The 23,683-nt window shown below is 43.8% G+C and overlaps 2 protein-coding genes across 16 annotated transcripts in view; one reads left to right on the forward strand and one right to left on the reverse strand.

Moving 5' to 3' along the window:
* Window positions 1–12,279, forward strand: part of LRRC18 (leucine rich repeat containing 18) — a 35,554-nt gene extending 23,275 nt beyond the window's left edge. For 4 of the 6 annotated variants that reach the window (XM_073241230.1, XM_073241231.1, XM_073241232.1 and 1 more), the window contains one exon: window positions 6,574–12,279. In XM_073241230.1, coding sequence (XP_073097331.1) covers window positions 6,660–7,427 — 768 coding nt within the window. In that variant the 5' untranslated portion in view covers window positions 6,574–6,659 and the 3' untranslated portion in view covers window positions 7,428–12,279. Of the gene's footprint in view, window positions 1–3,303; window positions 5,058–6,573 lie in introns of those variants that run through there. The other 2 variants (XM_073241234.1, XM_073241235.1) reach the window with 2 other exon arrangements.
* Window positions 1–23,683, reverse strand: part of WDFY4 (WDFY family member 4) — a 320,292-nt gene that overhangs the window by 68,892 nt on the left and 227,717 nt on the right. For 9 of the 10 annotated variants that reach the window (XM_073241220.1, XM_073241219.1, XM_073241221.1 and 6 more), the window contains 3 exons: window positions 22,283–22,403; window positions 19,657–19,742; window positions 18,124–18,186 (listed from right to left, as the gene is read on the reverse strand). In XM_073241220.1, coding sequence (XP_073097321.1) covers window positions 18,124–18,186; window positions 19,657–19,742; window positions 22,283–22,403 — 270 coding nt within the window. Of the gene's footprint in view, window positions 1–18,123; window positions 18,187–19,656; window positions 19,743–22,282; window positions 22,404–23,683 lie in introns of those variants that run through there. The other variant, XR_012133296.1, reaches the window with a different exon arrangement.

Below are 23,683 nucleotides of genomic sequence, written 5' to 3' on the forward strand. Positions count from 1 at the left end.
CTATTATGTGGAGAAGTCATTGGTAAAACCTAAGGTCAGACAGAACATAGACTCCCCTGACCTCAGTCCATCGTTTTTTTTTTAATAAAGATTTTAACTCAAGTGCAGTAGGACAGTTTTTCACACACGTCACTTTGTGCATAGCAGTTCCCTACAGTGTGCACATGTGTGACATGCATATGCACCACAGCAGTGCCCACATGGCACCTATTTAAATGTCCTTTATCAGGCAGAATAGGGGTGAGTGGGAACATAAAAATACTTGACTTTCAAGCCGGACTGAGCAAGCAGCCATGGTGAGAGGGACAGAAACAGAATATTGAACCCCAAATATTTTTAAATAAAAAAAATTTTAGTTTAGCTACAGTAAAATTGCCCTTTTATGTATAGTTCTCTGAGCTCTGACATATGTACAGCTTCATGTAAACCACCACCATAGTCAGAACACAGGCAGTGCCAGCACCTCAGCAAGTTAAGTCATGTTACTTCCTTGTAGTCAGACCTTCCCCACCCCTAATCCCTGACCTACCATCGATCTGTTTTCTGTACCTATTGTTGTGGCTTTTCCAGAATGTCATATAAATGGACTCATTCATTATGTAGACTTTTGAGATGGACTTCTTTTACTGGGCAAAATGCTTTTGGGATTCATCCAAGTTGTTGCAAGTATCAGTAGATCCATCCTCTTTATGCTCAGAAGTATTCTATTACAAGGATATGCCACAATTTCTTTATCCATCCACCCACTGAAAGACTCCTTTTCTTCTGTTTTTAGTAATTATGAATAGAGCAGCTATAAACCCATGTGAACAGGTTTTTGTATGATCATACATTTTTACTTTTCTAGTGTAAATCTTAGTTGGGGAACTCATTCATATAAGTATATGCTGACTTTTATAAGAATCTGCCAGATTTTTTCAGATTGTAGCATTTTGAATTCCAGACAGCAACACAAGAGAGCTCTAGTTACTCCACACCCTTGCCAGATCTTTATATTATATCAGTTTTTATGTTATGTTTTGCTTTGTGTTTATTTTAGACATTCTAATAACTGTATAGTAGTATCTGACTGATTTTAATTTGCATTTCTCTAGTAACTGAAGATGCTGACCAAGTTTTTGTGGGCTTATTTGCCAACCACATAACTTCTATGGTGAAATGTCTTGCTAAAGCTCTTGTTTCAGCACTTTTTGTTTGTTTGTATTGTTTGCTTTCCTACTATTGATCTTGGGTTCTTTATAGATTCTGGATACTTGTCTTTTGTTGGATATGTGATTTGAAAATATTTTCTTCCATTCTGTAGCTTGTCTTTTCATTCTCAATAGTTTTTCTTTTATATAGCAAAATATTTAATTTTGGTTAAAGTCCAATTTGTCAATATTTTCTTTTATGGATTCTACTATTGCCTAACTAAAGGTCATAAAGATTTTCTCTTACTTTTTTAGAAGTTTTATGGTTTTACATTTTATATTTGTGAGTCGTTTTGAGTTAATCTGAGTTAATTTCTTTAGGTTGCTATTCAATTTTTACATATGGGTAACCAATTATTCCATTATCATTTGTTGAGAAGTTCATTGTTTCTCCCTTATCATCCTTTTAGTGTCTGTGGGGTTTTAGTCATATCCTCACTTTAGTTACTGTGTCTTCTCTCTTTTTCATTGTTAGTTTATCTAGAGATTTATCAGTCTTATTAATCCTAAAAATAACCAGTTTTTAGCTTCATTGATGTTCTCCTTTCAATTTTATTGATTTCTGCTCTTGTTTTTATTATTTTCTCCTTGCGCATGCTTTTATTTAGGTTTATTTTGCTCTTCTTTACTAGTTTCTTAAAGTAGAAGACCATACAACTGATTTTAGATTATTCTTATTTTTTTAAATGTTCCTAATATGAGCGCTGAAAGCTATAAATTTCTCTCTGATCACTTACTTAGTTGCATACCATAAGTTTTGATATGTTTCTATTTTCATTTTTGTTTAGTTCAAAAAATCTTCTAATTTCCCTTGAGATTTCTTTGGTTCATGGATTATTTTTAGTATGTTGTTTAATTGTTAACTATATGGAGAATCTCCAGTTATCATTCTGATACCAATTTCTAATTTAATTTCATTATTTACAGAGAACATCCTTTGTATGATTTCAATTCGCTTATATTTGCTAAGGTTTGTTTCATGACCAAGATCGTAGTCTATATTTGTGAATGTTACATATACACTTGAAAAGAATGGGTATTTTGTTGCTGCGTAGAGTGTTTTATGGGCCAACAATTAGATCCAGTTAATTGATCGCAATGTTCAGTTCTTCTGTATCTGTGCTTCTCATCTGTGGGTAATTTTGCCCCCCAGTGAACAGCTGGCAATGTGGAGAATTACTGGCATTTATTGGGTAGAATCTTCTGGCCTTCTGCTGTTAAACATCCTTCGATTCACAGGACAGGCCTTCTGCCCATCACAACAAACAATAAAGAATTATCTGGCCCAAAAAAGTCAGTAGAGGCAAGGCTGAGAAACCCTGTTCCTTGCTGACTCGATTTGTACTATTGATTAATGAGAGATAAGTATTGATGTCTCCAATTCTATTAGAATAATAACATATATTTTATAAATAAATCATCAATCTATATTACAGATTTGTCCACTTCTTTCAGTTTTATCCATTTTTGCTTCATGTATATTAAAGTTCTGTTGTTAAGTAATAGACATTTAGGATTTTTGTATCTTCTTGGTAAGGGGTTCCCCTTTTATCATTATGTAGTATTCTCCTAAATTGCAGGTAAATATTCATGCTCTGAAAAATACTCTGATATTAATAAAGACACTACAGTTTTCCTTTAGTGTTTGCATAGTATGTCCTTTTCCAAGCTTTTAGTTTAAATTCCTTTAGTTTATTTAAAGTGAACTTCTTATAGATAGCATATAATTGGGTCTTTTGTATTATCTATTCTGATAATTATGTTTTTAATTGATGTGTTTAAGCTATTTTCATTTGATATAAGTGTTCTTGTTTGTATTTAGGTTTGCCATTTTAATAGTTATTTTCTGTTCCATTTCCCTTTCCCTGCTTTCTTGTAGATTTTTTAAACTTTTTTCTTACTATTTCATTTTAATTTATATACTGAGTTTTTAACTATGTCTCTTTGTATATTGTTTGAGTGATTGCTCTGGAGATTAAAATATACAAACTTAACTTTCCACAGCCTACTTAGATTTCATTTACCTCTTCAAAAGCAATGTAAAAGGCTTACCTACCCTACAGGCCTCATTAACTTCCCCCATCGTCTAGTTGTCTTATGTATTTCATCTACATACATAAAAACCCCATCAGACGGTGATAAATTTTGCTTTCAACTGTCACTTATATTTAAAGAACTTAGAGAAAAATAGTCTATTTTTCCCCAAAATTTACCATTTCCATTGCTCTTCCCTTTATTCTCAAGTCCAAGTTTCTCTCCATTATCGTTTCCCTTTCATCTGAAGAAATTCCTTTAAAAAACTCCTTTTATAGCAGCAAACCTAGGGGCAAATCCTTTTATTTTTCATTCATCTGAAAATGTCATTGCTTGGCTTTCATTCATCAAGGATGCCGGCATTCACTCTCCGGTGACCCTTTTTTTCTTTCAGCACATTTTCTCCAGTACCTCTGGCTTCCATGGTTTCTAACGAGAAACTTGTATTTATTTACATAGTTGGATCCTTGTAGGTTATGTGTCATTTTTCTCTGATAAGTTTTTTTCTTTGATTTTGAGCAGTTTGATTATGTCTGAGTGTGGATTTCTTTGAGATTATTTATCCTGTTTGGAGTTCAATGAACTTCTTTCATCTGTAATTTTTATGTTTTTCCTACTGTTGGGGAGTTTTTAACCCGTTTTTCTTTCAAATATATTTTCTGCACTACAGTTCTTTTTCTCCTCCTTCTTCCAGGACATATGTCTATATTGATATTGGTTTCTTTCTTAGTAGGCAATCACAGGCTGCAAGTTCTGACATAACTTCTGTAGATTCTGCGGTTCTAATATCCGTTCAGTTGTCAAAAAATTTACAGTGTTATTCATCAAATCAGTCCCTCCTGTTGCCACCCGGGTGCCAGTCTGGAACCTGCACAGTGGTCTCTTAGCTCAGTTCTCAAAGCCTTTGGGCTCAGTGTTTGGGATTAGGCACTGACGACCCTGTTCAGGGTTTTTTTCTACACACAGGCAGCTCAGGGCGCACCCTGGAGTTCATACACAAGTTTAGTAAACTCCCTCCTCTTTGCAATCTCCCCAGTACTTTGTGGTTCCCAGGAGTGGCTCCACCTCCTTGATCTTTAGGAGTTTTGCTTTCTAAATGTGCTGTATACTTCCTGCCACTGTTTCTGCCTTCAGGGCCAAGTGGCAGTAGGATAGTGAGGAAAAAGCAGACTTCATGCTCTTGGGACCAGAGTTTGGTCAGGAACCATGGCTGTCCCCTCTCAGAGTTGTAGGTGCCTGCCTGGCCTCCTCCAGTGATATAGGCCCGCCTGGGGCTGAGGCAGGAGAGAATGGAAAAAACAAATCGGGAAAACCCAGGAGCTCTCCCTCACTCTCCCTGACCCAGCAGGACCCCTTTCTTGATCCTTGGTCAGAGAGGCTTTCCTTGGAAAGCTTCCTGTCACCACTAGTGCAGAGTTGGTCTTACTTTTGAGTTACTTCTCCAGGCTGTCTGGTACTATTTATCTTCAGAGTCCTCAGATAGCTGCCCCATTATGTTCTGTCCTGCACCCTTTGTGACATTCAATGGGTGGGACAGCTTACAGTGCACTTACTCCATCCCAACTATGACTGGAGCCCAGTTTTCACTTTTAAGCTGCTTTATCCCCACTGGGTTCTCAGAGCTGCATGATAATAGAACCTTTAATACCAGTGAGCATCGTTTTGTCTTTGTAACCAGCCACCTGTGCCAGAATGTGGTTGCCAAAGGCTACGTTCGGGGTACAAGGCCTGCTTGAAGGAAGATTAATGCTGCTGAGAGCTGAGATTTACTCTGGTTTGCTATGCAGACTCTATCCATCCTGGGAGGCTCTGATCCTGTAGGACTTGCACAGGGTGGGACCTTCTTACCTTCAGTTAGGAGGGGCAATGCTGTGATTTATTTAGCATGTGAAAGACAATTTTTTGCCTACTCTCTGACCCTGAGGATTATTGAGGAAAATATGATAAGCTCATATAGCCCGATAGCTGGTGGTGCATCATGTGTTATATAAACTTGGCTCCTGATAAACAGCCTGAATGATGACGTGTAGAAACCACATAGCCTGTCTCCCGCCCACTCCCATGGGGAGCCAGGAGGAGTGCAGGCTTTTGTCTCCTGAAAGCACGCTTCTCTCTGGTGTTGGAGCTTGGTCCAAGACAGAAAATCAGCAAGCTCGAAGCACTGAGTTTTAGAAAAGAGGCTCTAGAATACGACAAGATAGCTAACATCTGCTTCCTTGCCATAGAACTTTCTCACTCCAGAGTCTCCTCTCTTTATAATGGGGATAATCCTACAGATCTTACTTTATTGTCAAGGATTAAAATCAGCATATGGAAAGTTCCTGACAATAACAAATAATAGTTAATATTACTCAAGCTCTTACTCTGTGCCCGGCACTGTCATAAGCACTTTATAGTTCAGGTAGTTTACATTCCCTGAGAGCTCTATAAGGAGGCTGTTTTCACAAATGAGGAAACTTAGGCATTGAATCTTTAAAAAAATCATTCATGGTAGAAGTGGGCTTCTATACCAAGCCTACCAAGACCAGAATCTAGCCATCACTCTGTATATTTTACTTCTCTATCCAGCAGTCAGAACTATTATCACACCTGTGGGTGGAGAGATGTCTACAGTTGAATTGCAGTGTTAAGGATGTGAGGGGAGGAAGGGAAGGAGGGAGGAGGTAGAAAAGGCATAATTCTCTTGTAAGTTCTGGCAGGCTCAACTCTGGCTCCCTCTGCGCCCATGGACATGGTGTAGGGACATCCTCTTGCTTATGGGTTGAGCTTGACTTTCCTGTGGCCCTGAGGTTACAGAAGCCAAGCCCTGACAAGTTCCTCTGGGAGGCTGGAGAGGTGAAATACACAAGTCATTCTTAACTCCCATCCGATTCCCTCATATCCACCCAGGCTGTGTTGAGTTTAAGGACTCAGCAGCCCCATTCTAGGCACTCATGGAGAAAGCTAAAAAAATACCAGATTTATGTGAAGGTCTGGGAAGTGGCAGGTATCCAAGAAGACACACCATGCATGTGTACGCTCACATGTGCACACATATCTTTTGGGGGAGGAGGGACATGTGAAAGTCCAGAACAATGGAGAGATGGCTAAGGGAATGGCACAGCCAGAGGGCACTGAGCATCCCTCAGCCCAACCTGCTGCCCATTTTACATCTGAGAATACTGAGGTCTGAAGAGGGCATTCAATTTGCTGAAGATCTTTAGCTGGGTTCCATCCACGGACACCTGAGTTTCTTTCCATACTCCTCTTTCTCTCCTTTTAACTATTAGAGGGTAAAGCATCATAATCTGGGGGGAGTCCAGGACCCTGAGGTCATCTTCTAACTAGATATTTTTTCTTTTCTTATCAGAGTCCATCTTCTAGCAGTTTCATGTGACTTTCCTCAAACTGATCACCAACTAAACAAAATAACCCTCCTCAAACATTTAAAGGAACATGGCTAAAGGTGGCAAACGCCCCAAAGGCAAGAAGATCACCCTCAATGTGGCCAAGAATTGTATCAAAATCACATTTGATGGGAGAAAACGCCTTGATTTGAGTAAGATGGGAATTACCACCTTTCCCAAGTGTATTTTGCGATTCAGTGACATAGATGAGCTGGATCTTAGCCGGAATATGATCAGGAAGATCCCTGACTCAATCTCCAAGTTCCAGAACCTGCGGTGGCTGGACCTGCACAGCAACTACATTGACAAGCTCCCTGAGTCCATTGGCCAGATGACCACCCTGCTCTACCTCAACGTCAGTAACAACAGGCTGACCACCAGTGGGCTCCCTGTGGAGCTCAATCAGCTCAAGAACATCCGCACCATTAACTTAGGCTTAAACCACCTGGACAGCGTGCCCACTACGCTGGGCGCCCTGAAGGAGCTCCACGAGGTGGGCCTCCATGACAACCTGCTCAGCAACATCCCCAAAAGTATCTCCAAGCTCCCCAAGCTGAAGAAGCTCAACACGAAGCGAAACCCCTTTCCAAAGGCAGAAGAGTCAGACACATTCATAGATTCCATCAAGAGGCTGGACAACCTCTACCTGGTGGAGGAGAAGGACCTGTGTGGGCCTTGCCTGAGAAAATGCCAACAGGCCCGGGACAAGCTGAACAGAATCAAGGGCATGGCCATGCCAACGCCGAGAAAGGCCAACTTTTCCAGTTTGATCTCACCCAACTCCATAGCCAAGGAGTCCCAGAAAGATTGGAGGTGACCTGGACCCTGACCTTGAGGCAGAAAGGGAAAAAGGAGGGAGAGAAGATAGCAGTAGCTACATCCACAGGCACTTGAGGGATCCCCCCTTCCTGAAATAGCTCCACCAGTCAAGCCCATAAAATACCTTTCCCTACCTCCTTGGCTTGTGATTTTGTTGACTGAAGGCTTCTAGTTTTTGCCATTCCATGTTTCTGTCTTCTCTGCATGCACATACCCACACATCAAGGAACAGTGAGTTAGAAGGGGGCCCTTCATCTCACTTCTCCTGCCTTCAACCCATACCCAGGCAGGGACCAAGGCCAGCACACCCTTAGTCTCATTATCACATGTTTCATGAACACCTGCCAGCTCCCAAATGTGGAGTTCATTCTATGGGAATGTTTTGGCTCAGGACTACAAAGGTCAGGGATCTCAGAACATGGGTTAGGAAGAGGGCATATGGACATTTAGTCTTGGAAAGAGGACAAAATTGGGCCATAGAGATGGACAGATATTATCATTAAGTACTGGCAGGCAACATCTTAGATTCAAAGCAGTACCTTTCTCTTATCTGTGCTTGCATAAGTTGCCCTAGGGGTTTCCCAACTAAACCTGCAGGCCCTTGACTGGCTGTGAATGAAGGAGGTTGCACTCCCATATTATTACATCCAGTGCTTTTCCTGACCCCTGTGGGAGTAAGGAGAGAATGGGTACCTCTGTGGGTTGGTGCAGTCACAAAATAAATGCCTCACTAGGCATTGTGCTAGGTGTGCTGGGTGCAGAAACTGGACCAATGGGGGAAAGCTTGACTTGCTCTGTGCTGCCCAGAGGGAAGACCAGTTGAAAGAAGGCAGGGCAAAGTGTCATTGTCTGAGGAGGTTGGGAGACTGGGGCCAAGTGGTGTGCAGGGATGGCCTGGCATAGAGAAAAGCCAGAGATTCTGGAGTTGGGCACTTGTGAAATGAGAATAACACCTGCCTCCACTCTAAAGGCTGTTTGCATCTCAGCAGATAGCACACCAAGCGAGCACTCAACAGCAGTCAGCTTTCTCTAAGAACTGGGGCTTGGTGTGTCTCAAAGCTGAAATACTGCTTTGGACAGTGTCCCTAGTCCCATTAGATATTTTGGCAGGATGACTGTGGTAGAGCCAGTCCTCCCAGGAGCTGAGAATCTTCTCTGTACCTATCACTCACACCTTCATACTGCCTAAGAGGGTACAGGAAGAAACCTTCAGGGAAGTTTGTTTTATTGTTTTATTTTTAATTAAAGTTTTTCTGCATTGGTGGTAAGTTTTATAGTGGTCAGTGGGAAAGCACTAAGAAATAACCACCTCTTCTGCGGGACTAGCTTATTTCTCTTTTATGTTATAAACCATAGTGGACTGCACACTTCATTTCTTCACCCTCACTGCTTACTCTCCTCTGCAATGCTCAGTTGTGACAACTCTGTTATATTTATAAAATCTCTGAAGTTAGGGATTCAAAATTCCCTTTGCAGTTATCCCCTTAATTAAATGTTTTCCATTATAAAAGTAACAAAGCCATAACATAGTTTTAAATATAACAGTTGAAAGCATCACAATTCTATAGTATAAGTCAACTATAATATTGACAGATTTCCTTACTAGTTATTTTTCTGTGTATATTTTTGTATGTAGTTAAAATTACAGAATTCATGTCATGTTTATCCTGCTTTGAACTCATGTTGTTACATGGCCTTCATAACCATAACACAAGACATCTGTGAGACAGTTAGATGTGGATATGTAGAACTATAAGTTACTGGTGGGCATTTAAGTTATTTTCAGCTTTCCACTAATAGAAATAGTATCATAATGACAGCCTGTATGATCAAGATTTTTAAAACATTTTGCAGTATTTCCTTGGTATAATTTCATAATTGCAAATACTGTGTTAAAGGATATGTTTTTAAAAAATACTTTTGGATACAGGCTATCAGGTAGCTTCTAAAAAGTTTATAGACATTTATATATCTACCAGTAATATATTAGAGAGCCTGTTTCACTACATCCTTGCCACTATTGAGTTTTTCCTTCATTTAATGTCTAAAATGATTCATCAGAAGCCTTTCCTAAGATGAATGGTGCACTCATGCCTGTGAAGTGCATGGAACGTCATGCCTTGGGCTCAGGAGCCACCACTGGTATGTTGGGCCTTGAACATGTCTTTAAGGTAGCCATCCTGCTCCTTCAGCTACTTCATCTCTGTCCCAAAAAGTCCAGAAGCCATGCAAGGGCATATGATCCACACAGAGAGTGGTGGCTGGTTATCCAGACACTGCCCATCTTCCCCCTTAAGACACTTTATCTTTGGATTTAGCATTCCCTGCTTAGTCACTCAAAAGGTTCAGCAAAGAGCAGGAGTTAAGAACAAAGATCTCCCTGTGCCCTTAGGGAGGATCTTGGTCTAGACCCTGGATTTCCCCTTGCTCGCCCTCCTGCTCCAGCACAGCACACATCCCCACCGGGCTTGGTCCCCCCAATCCTTCTCCAGGAGCCTCTTGTGGATTCACTGGCAAATGAGTAGTTGGCATGTAAGATGACATTTATTCACCATCCTTGATCTAGGTACTTTACTATGCTTGCATTCTTAAAGCTGTTTCAGGAAGGGTTTTAAGTGCACTGAACTTCACTGGGATTGAGAAATAAATGGACAAGGCGCTTTGATTTGTCACAGGATACATTCACATTACACAGCTTGTCAGGCAGGACACCTGGCAGCAGGATGAAGTGCAGACCAGAAATTGGGATCACTTAGGAGTCCCTTTCTACTGTCAAGGAAGAGGTTTGGTGTAGATGTTTTCCTTCATGCTCTAAAATATCACAGTCACCTTTACTTCCTGGAAATTGTATTAAAGCCTAAAAACACTTGATAGGAAAATCATGGGGTTTCTGTTCCCTCAAACAGAATAAAAACCCTATTCACACTAACCCAGTGATCACCCTCTCTGAAAGCCAAACATGATCTAGATGACCCCTGTGTGACCTCTATACTTGTTGTGCTTCCCCTTTGTGACCTGGAAGAATTGCTCAGCCTCTGTGTCTCCATCCCTAGGATACGCTCACCATCCCTAGGGCACTGTATGGCAAAAATGTGAAGACTAATCAGCTAACAAGAAAAAACACCTCTGAAGAAGAAAACCTCTCAGTTAGGAGAAGAGAGTGGCAAGGAGAATATTCTGGAAGTCAGGAGCTCTGGTGCTGGCCAAGCCACTGACTTGCTTCTTAAATTCACTTTGCCTCTCTTTTTGCTTTAGACCATCTGTGTGTGAAATGACTTTGGGAAGATGTTTGGTGTGTCTTTTTTTTAATGTATATGAAGAAATGATAGATATAAATTATAGATGAAGTCAAGATTTAAAATAAGACTCTAAGATTTTAAAGACTTCCAGTCTCTACACTTCACTCAAACTGGCAAAATCTTAATACCAGTCACCTGTGATAAGTTAGGTATGTATAATTCACTATCTTGGGCAACTAAAAGTTATGTAAAAAATGCAAAGAAATATGCTCAGAAGTGCTACAGATAAATCAAAATGGAATTTTAATGAATCTTTCAGTAGTGGTAGTCAGGAAAAAGATAACAGAGAAATGAACAACAGGGAAAAAATAGGAAACAAATAGGCAGACTTTTGTCCTAATGTTTTAATAATGTAAATAATCTTCTTCATATGGCCCTAAACAAATAACAACCATACTTGCCTCAATAGGCAAATGGTTGATGGTTAAACAAGCCCTGGTCCATCCATATCATGGAGTACAACTCAGAAATTGAAAGGAACATACTATTAATATGTGCAATAAGTTGGATGGATCTTAGTGACATTATTCTGAGTAAAAAAGGCCAGTCTCCAAAAGTCACATATTCTATGATGCCATTTATAGAACATGATCTAAATGACAAAATGATAGAGATGAAAAACAGATCAGTGGCTGCCAGGATTCACGGTTGCTGAGGGGCGATAGAGGACAGGCATGACCAGAAAGCCGTAGCACAAGAGATGCATTTGTGCTGATAAAAACAACTGCGCATGTGGATAGGGGTGGTGGTTACATGAATGTACACATATGATAAAATGACGCAGCTCTATGCAGACATGCTGGACCAATGCCAGTGTCCTAGTTTTGAAATTGTCCAATAGTTACCTCATATGTAACTGTTGGAGGAAATTAAGAGAAGGCTGCCTGGGTTCTCTGTGTATTATTTTTATAACTTTCTATGAATCTGTATTCATTTAAAACAATCTTACAGCCTAGATGGAGCAATAAACAGATCCTTGTATACCTGCCAAGTGCTAATTTATGAGTAACTGAGGCAAGCTTGAAGTTCCTCAACCATTCTGAACAGTTAAGGCATTTCAGGAGAAACAGCATCTTAACCTCAGTTTACCAGACTCATCTAAAATTATCCACTATTGATCTTGTCCTTAAAGATTCTGGAGAAAGATGTTAAAATAATTAAAAGAATATGCATGGCTTCTCTATCGATGTCCCAGCTTCTCTGGTGGTGCTTTGGGCTTGAGCAGCAAGTGGGGTTGGGAAACCTGAAGCAGTGAGTTTCTCCCTTCACAGTTCTGGGTTTTCACACTCCTGCTCCCTGTCCCCCATGGAAACCACATGACTGAGCAGAGCTGGAAGGATAAAGGGGGTAGGCTTAGTGCAAAGAGCAGGGATTAATTTAGACTTCTGTATAGAAATGGGTCTAAAGCCACAGCTAAGAAGAGAGCTAAGAGGAAACGTGACAAGAAACCTGAAGAGTTACACAGATGGGACCCAAAACCAAGGTCTGTATGACCCAGGCAGAGCTCACTATGGGCCACTGACTCTGCTGCCCATGGTCCATTGAGCCAACCATGGGAAAAACTCCTAAACGCAGGGGCTTTGGTAACCCCACCAGGGTGCTAGTTCACCTCTGACTCCAGACCCTGCCCTAGAGCCCAGGGTCTGAGTTTTGCTGTCTCTACCATTGCCCTCCCAGGGCTGTGCTGTACCAAGAAGGCCCAGGAGCATGTTTCCCTACTCGGTGGTGGAGCTGAGCTGTCTTGTTAATCAAAGTTATCACATACAGTACAGAATTTTAGCCTCCCAGTTAGTCACAGTTTTGACCTCTGGAGGGTAGGACTGAAGGAGCACAAGTGAGGAGAAAGGGTACTTGAATCTTAGCTCCCATGCTGCCCACAGGGGTGCCTCTGGGGTGTGACTGGTTCTCATGGAGGATCATCTTCTATGGGAATTTATAGCATCTTATGGTTGGTTTTCTAAGTTCTGTGCATTTCATTATTTTTCAAACATAATCTATAAAAGAAACTTAACAACACTCAACCACAGACCTTGCCCAAAACGAATTTCATTCTGAACACATTTAAATAAGCTACACAATTGAGAGGGCCCATTTCAGAAATTACAAATGCCCAGATGCACCCAGGCCCCAAATATAAGTGCTGCCTCATACCCAACAGCCTCCTCCAGCCCAGGTACACTTTTGCCTCGATGACGTGGCTAGTGAGCACTTCAGACCTTGTCAGAAATCACAGCTTTGGAAAGATGCCCATTTAAAGACATGTGCTGTGCACAACAGAGATTTAAGAGAGGAAGCGTCACATAGGCTTCTAGCCTTGTATTTTCTGAGTCTTCTAAACTCTGGGCCCAGTATGAACTGACATTGCTGGGAAGCAATATAACTGAGCCAGATCATGCTAGTGCCCTAAAGAAATGTCTGGACAGAAATAAGTCCAAATATTAGGGCCATGCTTTTTCAGAGAATCAATGTAGACAATTACTTTCTGTGGTGTTCTTTTTTTCATATTTTATAAAAAGGGAATTGTCTTCTTTGGCACCCATTACCCTCAGACAAGGACAAATTTGATATTCAGTTTACGAGAAAATATGCTTCAGAAGAAAAAGTACACAAAACCCTCTGTTTCTTGTTATCTGACACTGAAAGATGGTCTAACCCTGAACAATTGTTTTGTTTTTCTTAGTTTTGGGACAATTAGAGTAACTAGGTTGCTCCAGGTACCTGAAGACATCTATTTTTTTCTCCTTTAAAGGAGTTTTAGGGTAATTTTTAAAGAATCATTGTACTGTGCATTTTTCATTGGGAAGCTGTTTCAAACCCTTGTGGAAGTATAACCTGAAGTGGAAAAATGTGTGTTTATTCACATGTGCATTCTCAGCTAGCTGCCCTTTCCTGGAACTTCAGCTATCCATCCTAGTTTTCTGACTCGTCCCCCTCACATCTCAGCCCAGCCTTCCTGTGCCTCACATCATGGAGCTTTCTGGCTCACAGACACTTATCCAAGGGGTCTAGCTGGCTTTGTGTTAGAAGCCCCTGTAGGCTTGCAGTGCCTTGTACCCCACAGATGTCTGGTTATATTACCATGCTGCCTTCAGAATGATCTAGTCTTGTGCAATGGACAGGCACAGATGGATTACAGATGCCAGATCCATCCAGGCTTTGCAAGTATTTTCCACTTGAAATCCAGGCCCACATAGCATCCTTGGAACTCAGTTATGAAAGTTCCCATTGTCACTGAAACTCAAGGCAAAACTCTGGTACCCAAAAGCTCTGGTTTTGTGCATGTGGGGGATGGCCTGCAGAGGGGCCAAATCAGCCATCAAGAGCTGGGGGCTGAAGAGATGAAGCACAGGCCAAATGTCTTGGGCCAATTGAAAACCCTCAGAATGGACTGCACACCTCCTTCAGAAATGAGAAGCTCATGTTTAGCAGTGTATCCAAAAGGCAGCAAGGAATTTTTCAAGACTTTTTGTATGAACTGGGCATTGCCCTTGGTTATTCAAATGGCAAATGACTGAAGCTGTTCTAGGCATGGGTCAACAGCCAGCCAAGCCCCCCTATGGCTGGGGCCACCGTTGCCTTCCCTCCCTGCAGCTCCTGAAGGCACAGTGTGGCTGATGGGGGAAGGTCTGGAAAGGCTGGATGCAAAAGAGCTGAGAGCTCAGTCACCTGTTTTCAATCAGTTGTTCCATAACCATGCCCCAAATACATAGTAGGTGATATTCTAAAGCTAAGCAAAGGGATTACAACATTTATCGAGCACCTACTATGAGAGCAAATCAGTTTGATCTTGAAGTCAACAGCTGGCTGCGGCAGGCAGCATAGTCTCGCCTCGTGCCCTGGCTGTTTGGGTGGTCTCCAAGCCTGGGACCAGGGCTCCCACTGGGGCTCCCTCACTTTGTCAAAGCTCACCTTCCATGAGTTTAGATAAGCATTTCTCTGGAGCAATTTTCATTTGACCCAATTGACCCCAGCGGCTTTCCTATTTTATACTCCCCAAGGGTCTCTGCGCAGGGAGCTGCTCTGAGGCTGTGCCCTGAAGGCATAGAATGGCCCTGGAAGATCCTGTTCTGGTGGGCTCAGATGATCAGGATGGAAAAATAAATACAATGGAAATAAAATCAGCACAGAGACCAGCTGTCCCACAGGTGCAAGGTGACACACGGGTTTGGTATCTAAGGTTGTCCTTGTGGATGACAGAGGAGTAACTTCTGCACATTTGACTCATCCCAAGCAGAGAATGATCTTTTTGCCACCTGGCAGTCATCTTTTGTACAAATCCCTCAACTTAGTGGCCAGAGATGAGGTTTCACTTCTGTTATGCATTCTTCCCTCTGCCCTCCTCTGTCTGTTCTCTCTCTGCCTGGGGCTGAACTAGATCACCTGTGTGGATGAACGGGTGCACTGCTGGGAAAGAGCACCTCTAAGACTCTGACAACAATGGAATGGGAATGGACAGAGGGCAACTCACAGCTGTAGGGACAGTTTCTTGACCACTGAGTGATACTACATAATACATTTGTAAGAAGGTGATCTGCAGAGACCAGTGGGGTTCGGTGAAGTTACTTATGTCAAAATTTACTCAAGAAGAGAAAGTTTCAGGGAGAGAGAAAAATGGATGAATGTTGTGGGCTACGGAGCCATCTGTATGGAGCAGAGGATGGCCATCTGCTTTTGGTGACCCCTCTTGTGTAAAAGAAGTTTGATTCTCTTGGGAGCCGCTCTCCTCTCAGTTTGGTCTATGTTGTTGGGTGTACTGACCCTACTTGCAGAAGGTGCATGGGCATAGGACCCTGAACTGGCCTATGAAAGCACTTGATGGGTGCTACTCAACTTGGGCAAATGAAAACCACTTTGGGGATTTTTGCTAACATTGCCAGGCCAAAGCATTCCTTGTGTGGCAGAATTTCTAACTGACTGACTGTCAGTCAGCCTGGAGCTGTTGGGAACTTTGATGACATTATGGAAGAGCCTGCTGAGAACACAGCCAAGCTAGAGGGAATCCTCACTATGAGATGGAGAGCCAGAGCATCCTATGGACTTACTGAGTCCAGAGGTGCAGCCATATCTAGAGCCAGGCTTTTTCTTATCTTCAGGTATGTGAGGTAATGAATCCTCTTTTTTGCTTCAGTCAGTTTATACCAATTGTGCTGAAACATTGCAAAGAAATCCAATTGTGGACATTAAAGTTTATGTGAAACATAAATAATATGGTTTCATCAGGACTGATACTCACAATTAGGGCTGTACCATCACTGAGTTATTGAAATATGCCATTCCAGTTGGTAAGCAAGTATACTCCCTTCAGTGGCCCGCAGCTACCCAGACCTCCTAGACCATCCCCTGGCATGTCCTGTACTTCCCTACAATCTACCAACTACAGGGTTACTGCCTGACAAACAGAGAGCCTTTGCTAGCAGCCACTCCAACTGGTCTTTTGAAGGTCATCAGTGCCCCGTGTTGCAAAATTTAATTGTCTTTTCTCAGTTTCTGTCTTATTTGGGCTTCCGACAACTTTTCATCATCAACACGGTTGTCCACTCTTGAAACCCTTTACCTGGCTTCCAGGACGTCTTCTATACCTACAGTTCCTCCTACCTTTCTAGGTACAACTTCTCAATCTCTTTTGCTGGCTCCTCCCTATGTCCTTAACTTCTGAAGCTTGGCATGCCCTAAGGCACCAACCGTAAACCTCTTTTCCATGAACACTCATTCTCTTGGTGATTTTATCCAGGTTTGCAGCTTTAAATACTACTTCATATTTACATCTCACTGTTAAACTCCAAATTTATATATTCAATGGCCTACATGATATCTCTACCTGGATGTCTGATAGGCATCTTGAAATTGATATGTCCAAAACTGAGCTCCTGATATCCATCACATTCCCAAATAATTCATCCCGTGGTCTCTTCCCCATTTATTTTCCAACTGCTCAAGCCCAAGTTCTTGCTTTTATCCTTATGTCCTCTCTCTCTCACATATGCATACTCCACAGTTGATTTGTCAACAAATCCCATCAGACATACCTTCAAAACATGTCTATCATCCAAGCACCTCATGCAATCTTTGCTGTCACCCCCTGACCCAAGCCACCAACATCTCTCACCTGGGTTACCACAAAAGCCTCCTAACCAGTCTCCCAGCTTTTGCCTTTGACCTACTCTGGTCTGTTCTTGACAAAGAAGCCAGAGTGATTGTTGAAAAATATAAACTAGGTCACATCATTTCTCCAATACTTCCCGTTGATTCACACTAAAAGCCAACACTATTACAAGGAGTCCCCCAGGCTTCCTTGCACTAGCCCGTTACCTCTGGCCCCTTGGCTGCCAGCACTCCAACCACTCTGGTCTCTGCCCAGCCCACTATGGTCCTCCTCAAGGCCTTTGTTTTGCTTTCTCCTCAGACTAAAATACTTTTCCTAGTATCTGCATAACTTGTTTCCCCACACTGTTCAAGCCTGAATTCAAATATTGCTTTCTGGTAAGGGTTTTCCTTACCAAGCTAAGATTTCACTCATTTATCTCTATCTACTTTGTTTTTTTGTACTTGTACCTATAATCTAACATGCTTTATATTTCACTCATTTAAATAGTTTTCTGTCTATCTTCCTCATGAGAATATAAAAGCAATAAGGACAGAGGAGATTTTGAGTATTTTGTTTGTTGTTCTGTCAAGCAGCAAACACCACATGTAACAAACTATCGATAAATAATTTTGAATGACTTGGTGGTACCCATTCCATAGTCATTACAAATATTTTGAATGTCACTCCTGGGACACCCCTGTGCACCATGTCTCCACACAATGCTAGGAAAAAACCACAACCATCTTCCTCTATTCTTATTCCTAACTGATTTAAAAGCACTTACTCATCCTGAATATGCCTTCTGGAGAACTGGGTACTTGTAAAGGGGGTCTTGGGAAGGGGATGTAAGCATTTTATTGCCTGGGAAAGGCATTCCATATCATAGCTTCATAAATTGCCATCTGATTCACACACCAGCATACATTCATTTAGCTGCTGACTTTCAGAGAGTCTCAGAGGAAAGACAGACCTGGGATCACTCATACTCTCAGCTTAGAGGCCTGATGCTAAGGCCTTCACGGGCCACCTGCCCCACCCACCATGGGCAGAGGGCTGCTTCCTGCTATTTTGGTCTGAAAAGGTCACAGAGCATATGGGATCTCAAGTCTGTTTATAGAGGTTTACCAGGCAAAAGGAATATCAGGAGTAGGATGAGGGATGTATGGGGAGGGAGAGTAAAAATAAAAGGGGGAGACAGGTGGATGTGCTCTCTGCATGACGTTTTTACAGTAGATCAGGCACATGGGGAAAACCAAAGCGAGGCCTGCAACGGCCCAGAGAAATTGGCTGGGCCCTCGCTGAACCCTTACCTTAGACTGAGGGGGTCCTCTGTGATGCCTTTTCCCTTCAGGCTGGGCTGGAAAGAGCAGAAGCTAAACAAAAAGGGAAAGAATAATTCTATCAGCAGAGTCAAGACTCTTCTGCCACCAGGGAGACATTTTTGGTGCCAGGTAAGAGGGTGGGTACATTCTTGCCCCTTCCCTGCCATTATGCCCCCAGGTTGTGTACACCAGACCTCTGAGGCACCCCCTCGGCACCCTCTGGCCTTACATACTCGGCCTTAATAACAATAAAACAATAGCTACAATAAATGCTCTGTGTTTTAGATCCCTCCTCTGGGCCCGGCATGTGACATTTCCGTTTCAGCAACCACTGCTGTACCCTGGGGACAAGCACCATCTTAAGGCTCCTTGAGCAGGCTGGGATATGGCTGGGTGACATTCACTGCCTTGCGCTGTGGATGTGTGAGACTTAGATTAACTGTGACAAGCTTTGTTTAATATACAGAAATCAACACTGGGGGAAAAGAATGTGAGGCTCAGCATTGCATGTCTACTTCTTCAGTTTGGTCTGCAATGGAACTTGAAGACTTTAGGAGGCAATGTAATAGCAGGCCTTGGAAGAACCTCAAAGGAGCACTCAGTCGATGCTGGCACAGCCTCTCCACAGGAGCTGTTTTTCTCTATTCTGGCTCTGCCTTTGGACCCAGCAGCTGCTCATGGTGCCAGGGACTGGTCAGGGCCAACAGGAAGGCAAGGCTAGAACCTCTGAGCACAAAATGGGGCTTCCCAGGCCAGGGGTATCAAATCACTCCTTGGAAATTCCAGCCCAAAGTGAAGTGGAACATAACCATCCCCAGACTTCTGCATGGTCTGTTGATGGCTAGGAATCTACCGTCCTTTCTATCCCTGTCCCTCCTCAATTCTTTACAAATTTATTTATCTATCACTTTAATGACAATAACTAATCTACTAAATAGTGATTAGTATTAAAAATTTGACACTAGCTGAAAGTTCTTAGATTGATTAATCTACTTGGAGGAAGAGAAGTTAAACTAAAATAGCAGGCTTCTCTCTTTAAGGAAGATGATGTTCCATGCTGAAGTGGGAAATCAGTTGTTTGGAATTCTTTCTGGTGAAATATGAAATTGGAACAACTAGAATTGGCAACTGGGATCAAAAAGAAAGATTAAGCCAAAAAAATCTACTTGGAAAATTAGAAAATAAAGCCAGAAAATTCTGAAAGGCCCATTAAACAGCCAGTTTCTTAAATATGCATTTGCACAATTTTTCTCCTGTCAGTCATTACTGTCCTAAACATTTCAGCCCATAAAATGGAGTCTGTTTTCCCAGGATTTAGGGAAGGCACTTCTATACCTTTCACTATGCTTTGTTTCATGATTCAACAACTCTGTGAGTCAGTAAGTTCTTCCTTGTGTCTGACCTAAATCCTGCTTGCTGTGAGATGAGAACAATTTTCCTGAGATCAGAGCTGAGCAGTCTCTGTTCCTCTGCTCTCCATTCATGATAAATTTCCTCAGAGGAGGATATTCAAAGCCTTACCTTTTGAGGACCTTATCCCGGTCACTGTTGTGAAAGACAAGAAACTTGGAATATCCATTTCGGAAAAAGACCTCCAGGGCAATGTCCTATAAAAAGAAACAAATCCCTTTCAGTGCTCCTGAAGTTTCCTGGAATGGAGATGGCCCCAGGTGAAATGGCCACTGGCAGTAAGTCATTTGGTTCTCTGTCACCAGCCCTTCCTGGTTCATCCTTCAACCTCCCACAGGGATATGAAGACCTTGGTGACAATGTTTGGGTCTCTCTGGAACTGGTACATGGGCAGGGGGCCTCGGAGTTCCTTTGGCTGAGGCAGGAAGCAAGAGCCCCACGCCCAGGACAAGCAAGGAGCAGACAGAGGGAGGACAGTGCTCAGTGACATCTTCAAATACTTTCACTTCCAGGTCACGGGTTTGGTTTCATGAACCGGAAACACTGGTCACCTTACCAGAAACACTAGCTCAACTGGTTGGGTGGGTGCAGCAGCCCCCAATCCGTGTGGTTCCATATGACCTATAGACTTGAAGGCAGAGGGCGCTTCACTAAGCCAGTTTCATTGAGCCATTTGAATGTGGCTATGCTGACATAGCAAGGGTGTTTTATTAATGCCTAAAGGAACTCTGCACAATTCACTCTTTTTTTCTTTTCCCTCCTCTGTCCCTCTCTCCCTCCCATCTATGGAAATAACAGACTTGGAATAGCCACAGAGAGCATCTACATGTGGGATGAGCCTGAGATAAGATAGAGGTGGAGAGAATTCCCACAGCTGGAGGAAGGGGTTAGGTCTGGGCCTACAGGAACAGATGGGTGGGTCGGCCTCAGAGATGCTCCATCCACCTACAAAGTTTGGTCCTGCTTAATCCCGCTGGAAGTGCACTCTTCAAGTCCAGCTCACGAGGCTCACAGTTTCTGTAATGATAATACAGACATCTCTCCTCTGCGGGTGCACATGAGATCCCGGGGCTTTCTTCCCCACAAATAGAAATATAAATACCGTACAAAGTAGATGATGAATAAAGACTATGTGGCTTCCCCCAGCAACCATGAGTGCCCAGACTCTGACTTTCTCCTGAGAGAATTCCAGAGAAACAGGGGCCTTGCTCACAAAGCTCTCTCCAGCCCCATCCCACTTGGCCAAGCTCACAAGGCCTTCTACTTCTGGCTTCCACCGCTGTCAGGCTAACCAACCATCTGGAAAGAATCACCATTTACTGGGAGGAAAAAGCCACTTACTTTACCTCTTTTCTATTATACATAACTATAAGGTAGACATATTCCTTAAAAAAATAGTTTTTGAGGACTTACTTTTGCCAAAAATTGTGCCAAGTGCTAAATTTGTAATGGTGGGAAAGATGAGACATGGTCACCTGTTCACTGAAATGGAAGTCTGGAGAGGTGCCCAAATGTGCTCTAGTGGCAGAACCGTAACTGGGACTAGACCACGCTGGCCACACAGCCCAGCAGCTTCAGGGAGGGGCTTCTTCCATGCAGCGCTTTCTAGCTCACTCTCCTTGCAAAGAAGCACACTAAGGTCAGGCAATATGAGAACCAACGTTTCGTGGTGAAATCACTGGAGAAGGTGGAAGAGAGATGGTCAGATTCCAGCAGCTTGCTGGACCCTCGCAGGGGGGAAGCTAATCCTTTCTAGAATCAGCCCTCCTGAAAGGCCTCCCTGAGTTTCAGTTGCAGAGAAGAGCAATGAGGCCTCCTGCAGGAGGCTCACTTGATGAATTACACACCCAAAGACACATACAAATGAAAGGCACCTCTGTTACTAGGTTCACTACGGCTAAACACTGGCCTTAGTAGAACAGAGACCAGGTGGAGAAGTGGGGGAGGGGTCTGGGCCCCTCCCTCCCTTCCTACAGGGGTGGTCCCTCACCTCTTCCTCTGCCACGCCTGGGAGGCTGAGGGCACCCATGAGCTTCCCTGGGTGAGGTTGCCCTGGGGAAGGCCAGCAAGGGTTCCTGAGTTCCTCTTCCTTCCTTTGCTACTAAGGCGATGCTTGTGAACTGCATCCTACACCTGAGGCGAGAAGCCTTAGGTAGTGACTAGGGCAGGGCTGTCCCTCTGAAGGGGCTCAGCTCTGTTAGCACCTGGTGAAACCTTGAAGGCACTGGGTGGGGTTCTGGGACCCTCGCTGGAGGGGACAGTCAGGGGGTCTCTAAACCACATGGCCAGGAAAGGACCAGGAGCTGGGAGACAAGTGAGGCTGTGGGAAAGGCAGAGGGGAGGAGCGGCAGAACCAGGCAGATGGGCACTCAGCTCTCTCACCAGCTCTGCCCTGAGGCAAAAGAGCTGCCCTGTCCTATATTTCCAAATCTCTAAGGCAGCTCTGGGACATGCCAAGGGGAAAATGAAGCAAAGAGGCTGGATCTTAAATGATACAAGCAGAAAGAGAAGGGTCCAACAGCCAAATGGCAAGAATGGGAGAGAGAGTGAATGAAGTGGGAACTCAGGCCGGGGAACGGCCCAGCATGGGCCCAGGGAGTCACAGATGTGTCCCAAAGGGCGCTGGCCTGTGCACAGGTGTGAAGGGGTCACAGAGGTGTGTCCCTCACATTTGGAGGCACTGGAGCAGCTGTCCCAGGAAGGGATGGCTGTCCCTCTTCCTGCTCCTGAGGCTCACCTGCAGGAGGAAGCGTGCCAGCCGGAGCTCCCTGATTTCACCATAGCTGTGACGCTGGCACAAGTAATGGTCAGAGGACCTGTCTTTGCTGCACATGTTGAAAATGAATGGATCGCTGATGCTGAAAAGGAAACAAGACATGCAGTGAGGGTGCGTCTGGCGGGCTCGGTCCCTTACCTTCCCAGGGTCCCACCTGAGCTTCTGGGGACACACTGGTAGGCTGCAGTCACTGCTGACTAGGGTGCCAGCACCCACTGAGCTGCTAACCCCTTCTGAGCACCCGCCAGTGTCAGCCCTTCCCTGAGGGCTAGGGTGGGACATCAGCCTCACTGGGAAAGGGGTCAGCAAGGCCAAGAGGCAGCCTCCAGGGTAGACAGTGGCACCGGCTGCAGGGGGTGACTATAAGAAGGCTCCCTGGGGTTAAAAATGGGTCAAGGGGTGTGGGTAAAATTTTAACATTTCCAGAATATCTGGCCAGGCTTTAGTTCATTTGCGTATCCTCAGGAGTGGAGAGAAGTTCATCTTCATATCAATGGGTAATTACCTGGGCAACCAAGGGTGTGTCTGAACCTGACAGGTTAAGGGGAGGGGCTGGCTTGCTTGCTGGCTTCTTTCAGAGCAGAGGAGAAAGATGACTCTGGACTGTAGTTTGTAAGCAATAAACGGGTTTTAAACTTTATTCCTCCCTTTGACTGATTTCGGTTTTTAGAGGTATTTTGCCCCAGGATTTCCTCTCCCCGGATTTGCAAGGGGTTAGGGAAAGAGTGAAAGAGATACCCCAGTTATGTTTGGAGAAATTTCAGACCACAAGGGCTTCCCTCCCTCCTGGAGCTTCCTGCAGAAAGATGGAAAGTTTCCACAAAATACCCTGTGTCTAATGTGCTCTTGGCAGATGGAGGCCACATGTGGACCAGCTCTCATTTGGGGCTTCATCTAGCATAGCATGGAAGGAAGCAGCAGACAGCCCCAGAGCCCCAGAGGGGTGCGGTAGCCAAGAGCATTGACAGGCTGAAGGCAGTGACCACAGTATCAGCAGCGGGTCCAGAGCCCTGCGCCAGAGCCAGGGGATCAGCCACCTGGAGGTGAGGCCAACAAGAGCCCCAGCGAGGCCAGGCACCCTCTCCCAGAGGACAGAGTGACCCTCCTTGGGAAGAGGGACAGGAGAGAAAGGCTCCATGAATTTGACTAAGATTTGTCCTAAAGAGGACACTTTGTGCACTGAAATTAATGGAAATACTGAAGGCAAATTCTGGAGCGCTAAGACCCCCACCCTTTAAGATCCAATCACCACCGACCAGATGGTCAACCACCCCTTAAGATCCAATCACCAACGCAGAACACACCCTACCCCTACTCCTTAAAAAAGAGCTTCCTCACCCACGAGCTACTGCTCCCTCTCTC

This window comes from Manis javanica, chromosome 7 (assembly GCF_040802235.1).
Source record: "Manis javanica isolate MJ-LG chromosome 7, MJ_LKY, whole genome shotgun sequence".
Classification (NCBI taxonomy): domain Eukaryota; kingdom Metazoa; phylum Chordata; class Mammalia; order Pholidota; family Manidae; genus Manis; species Manis javanica.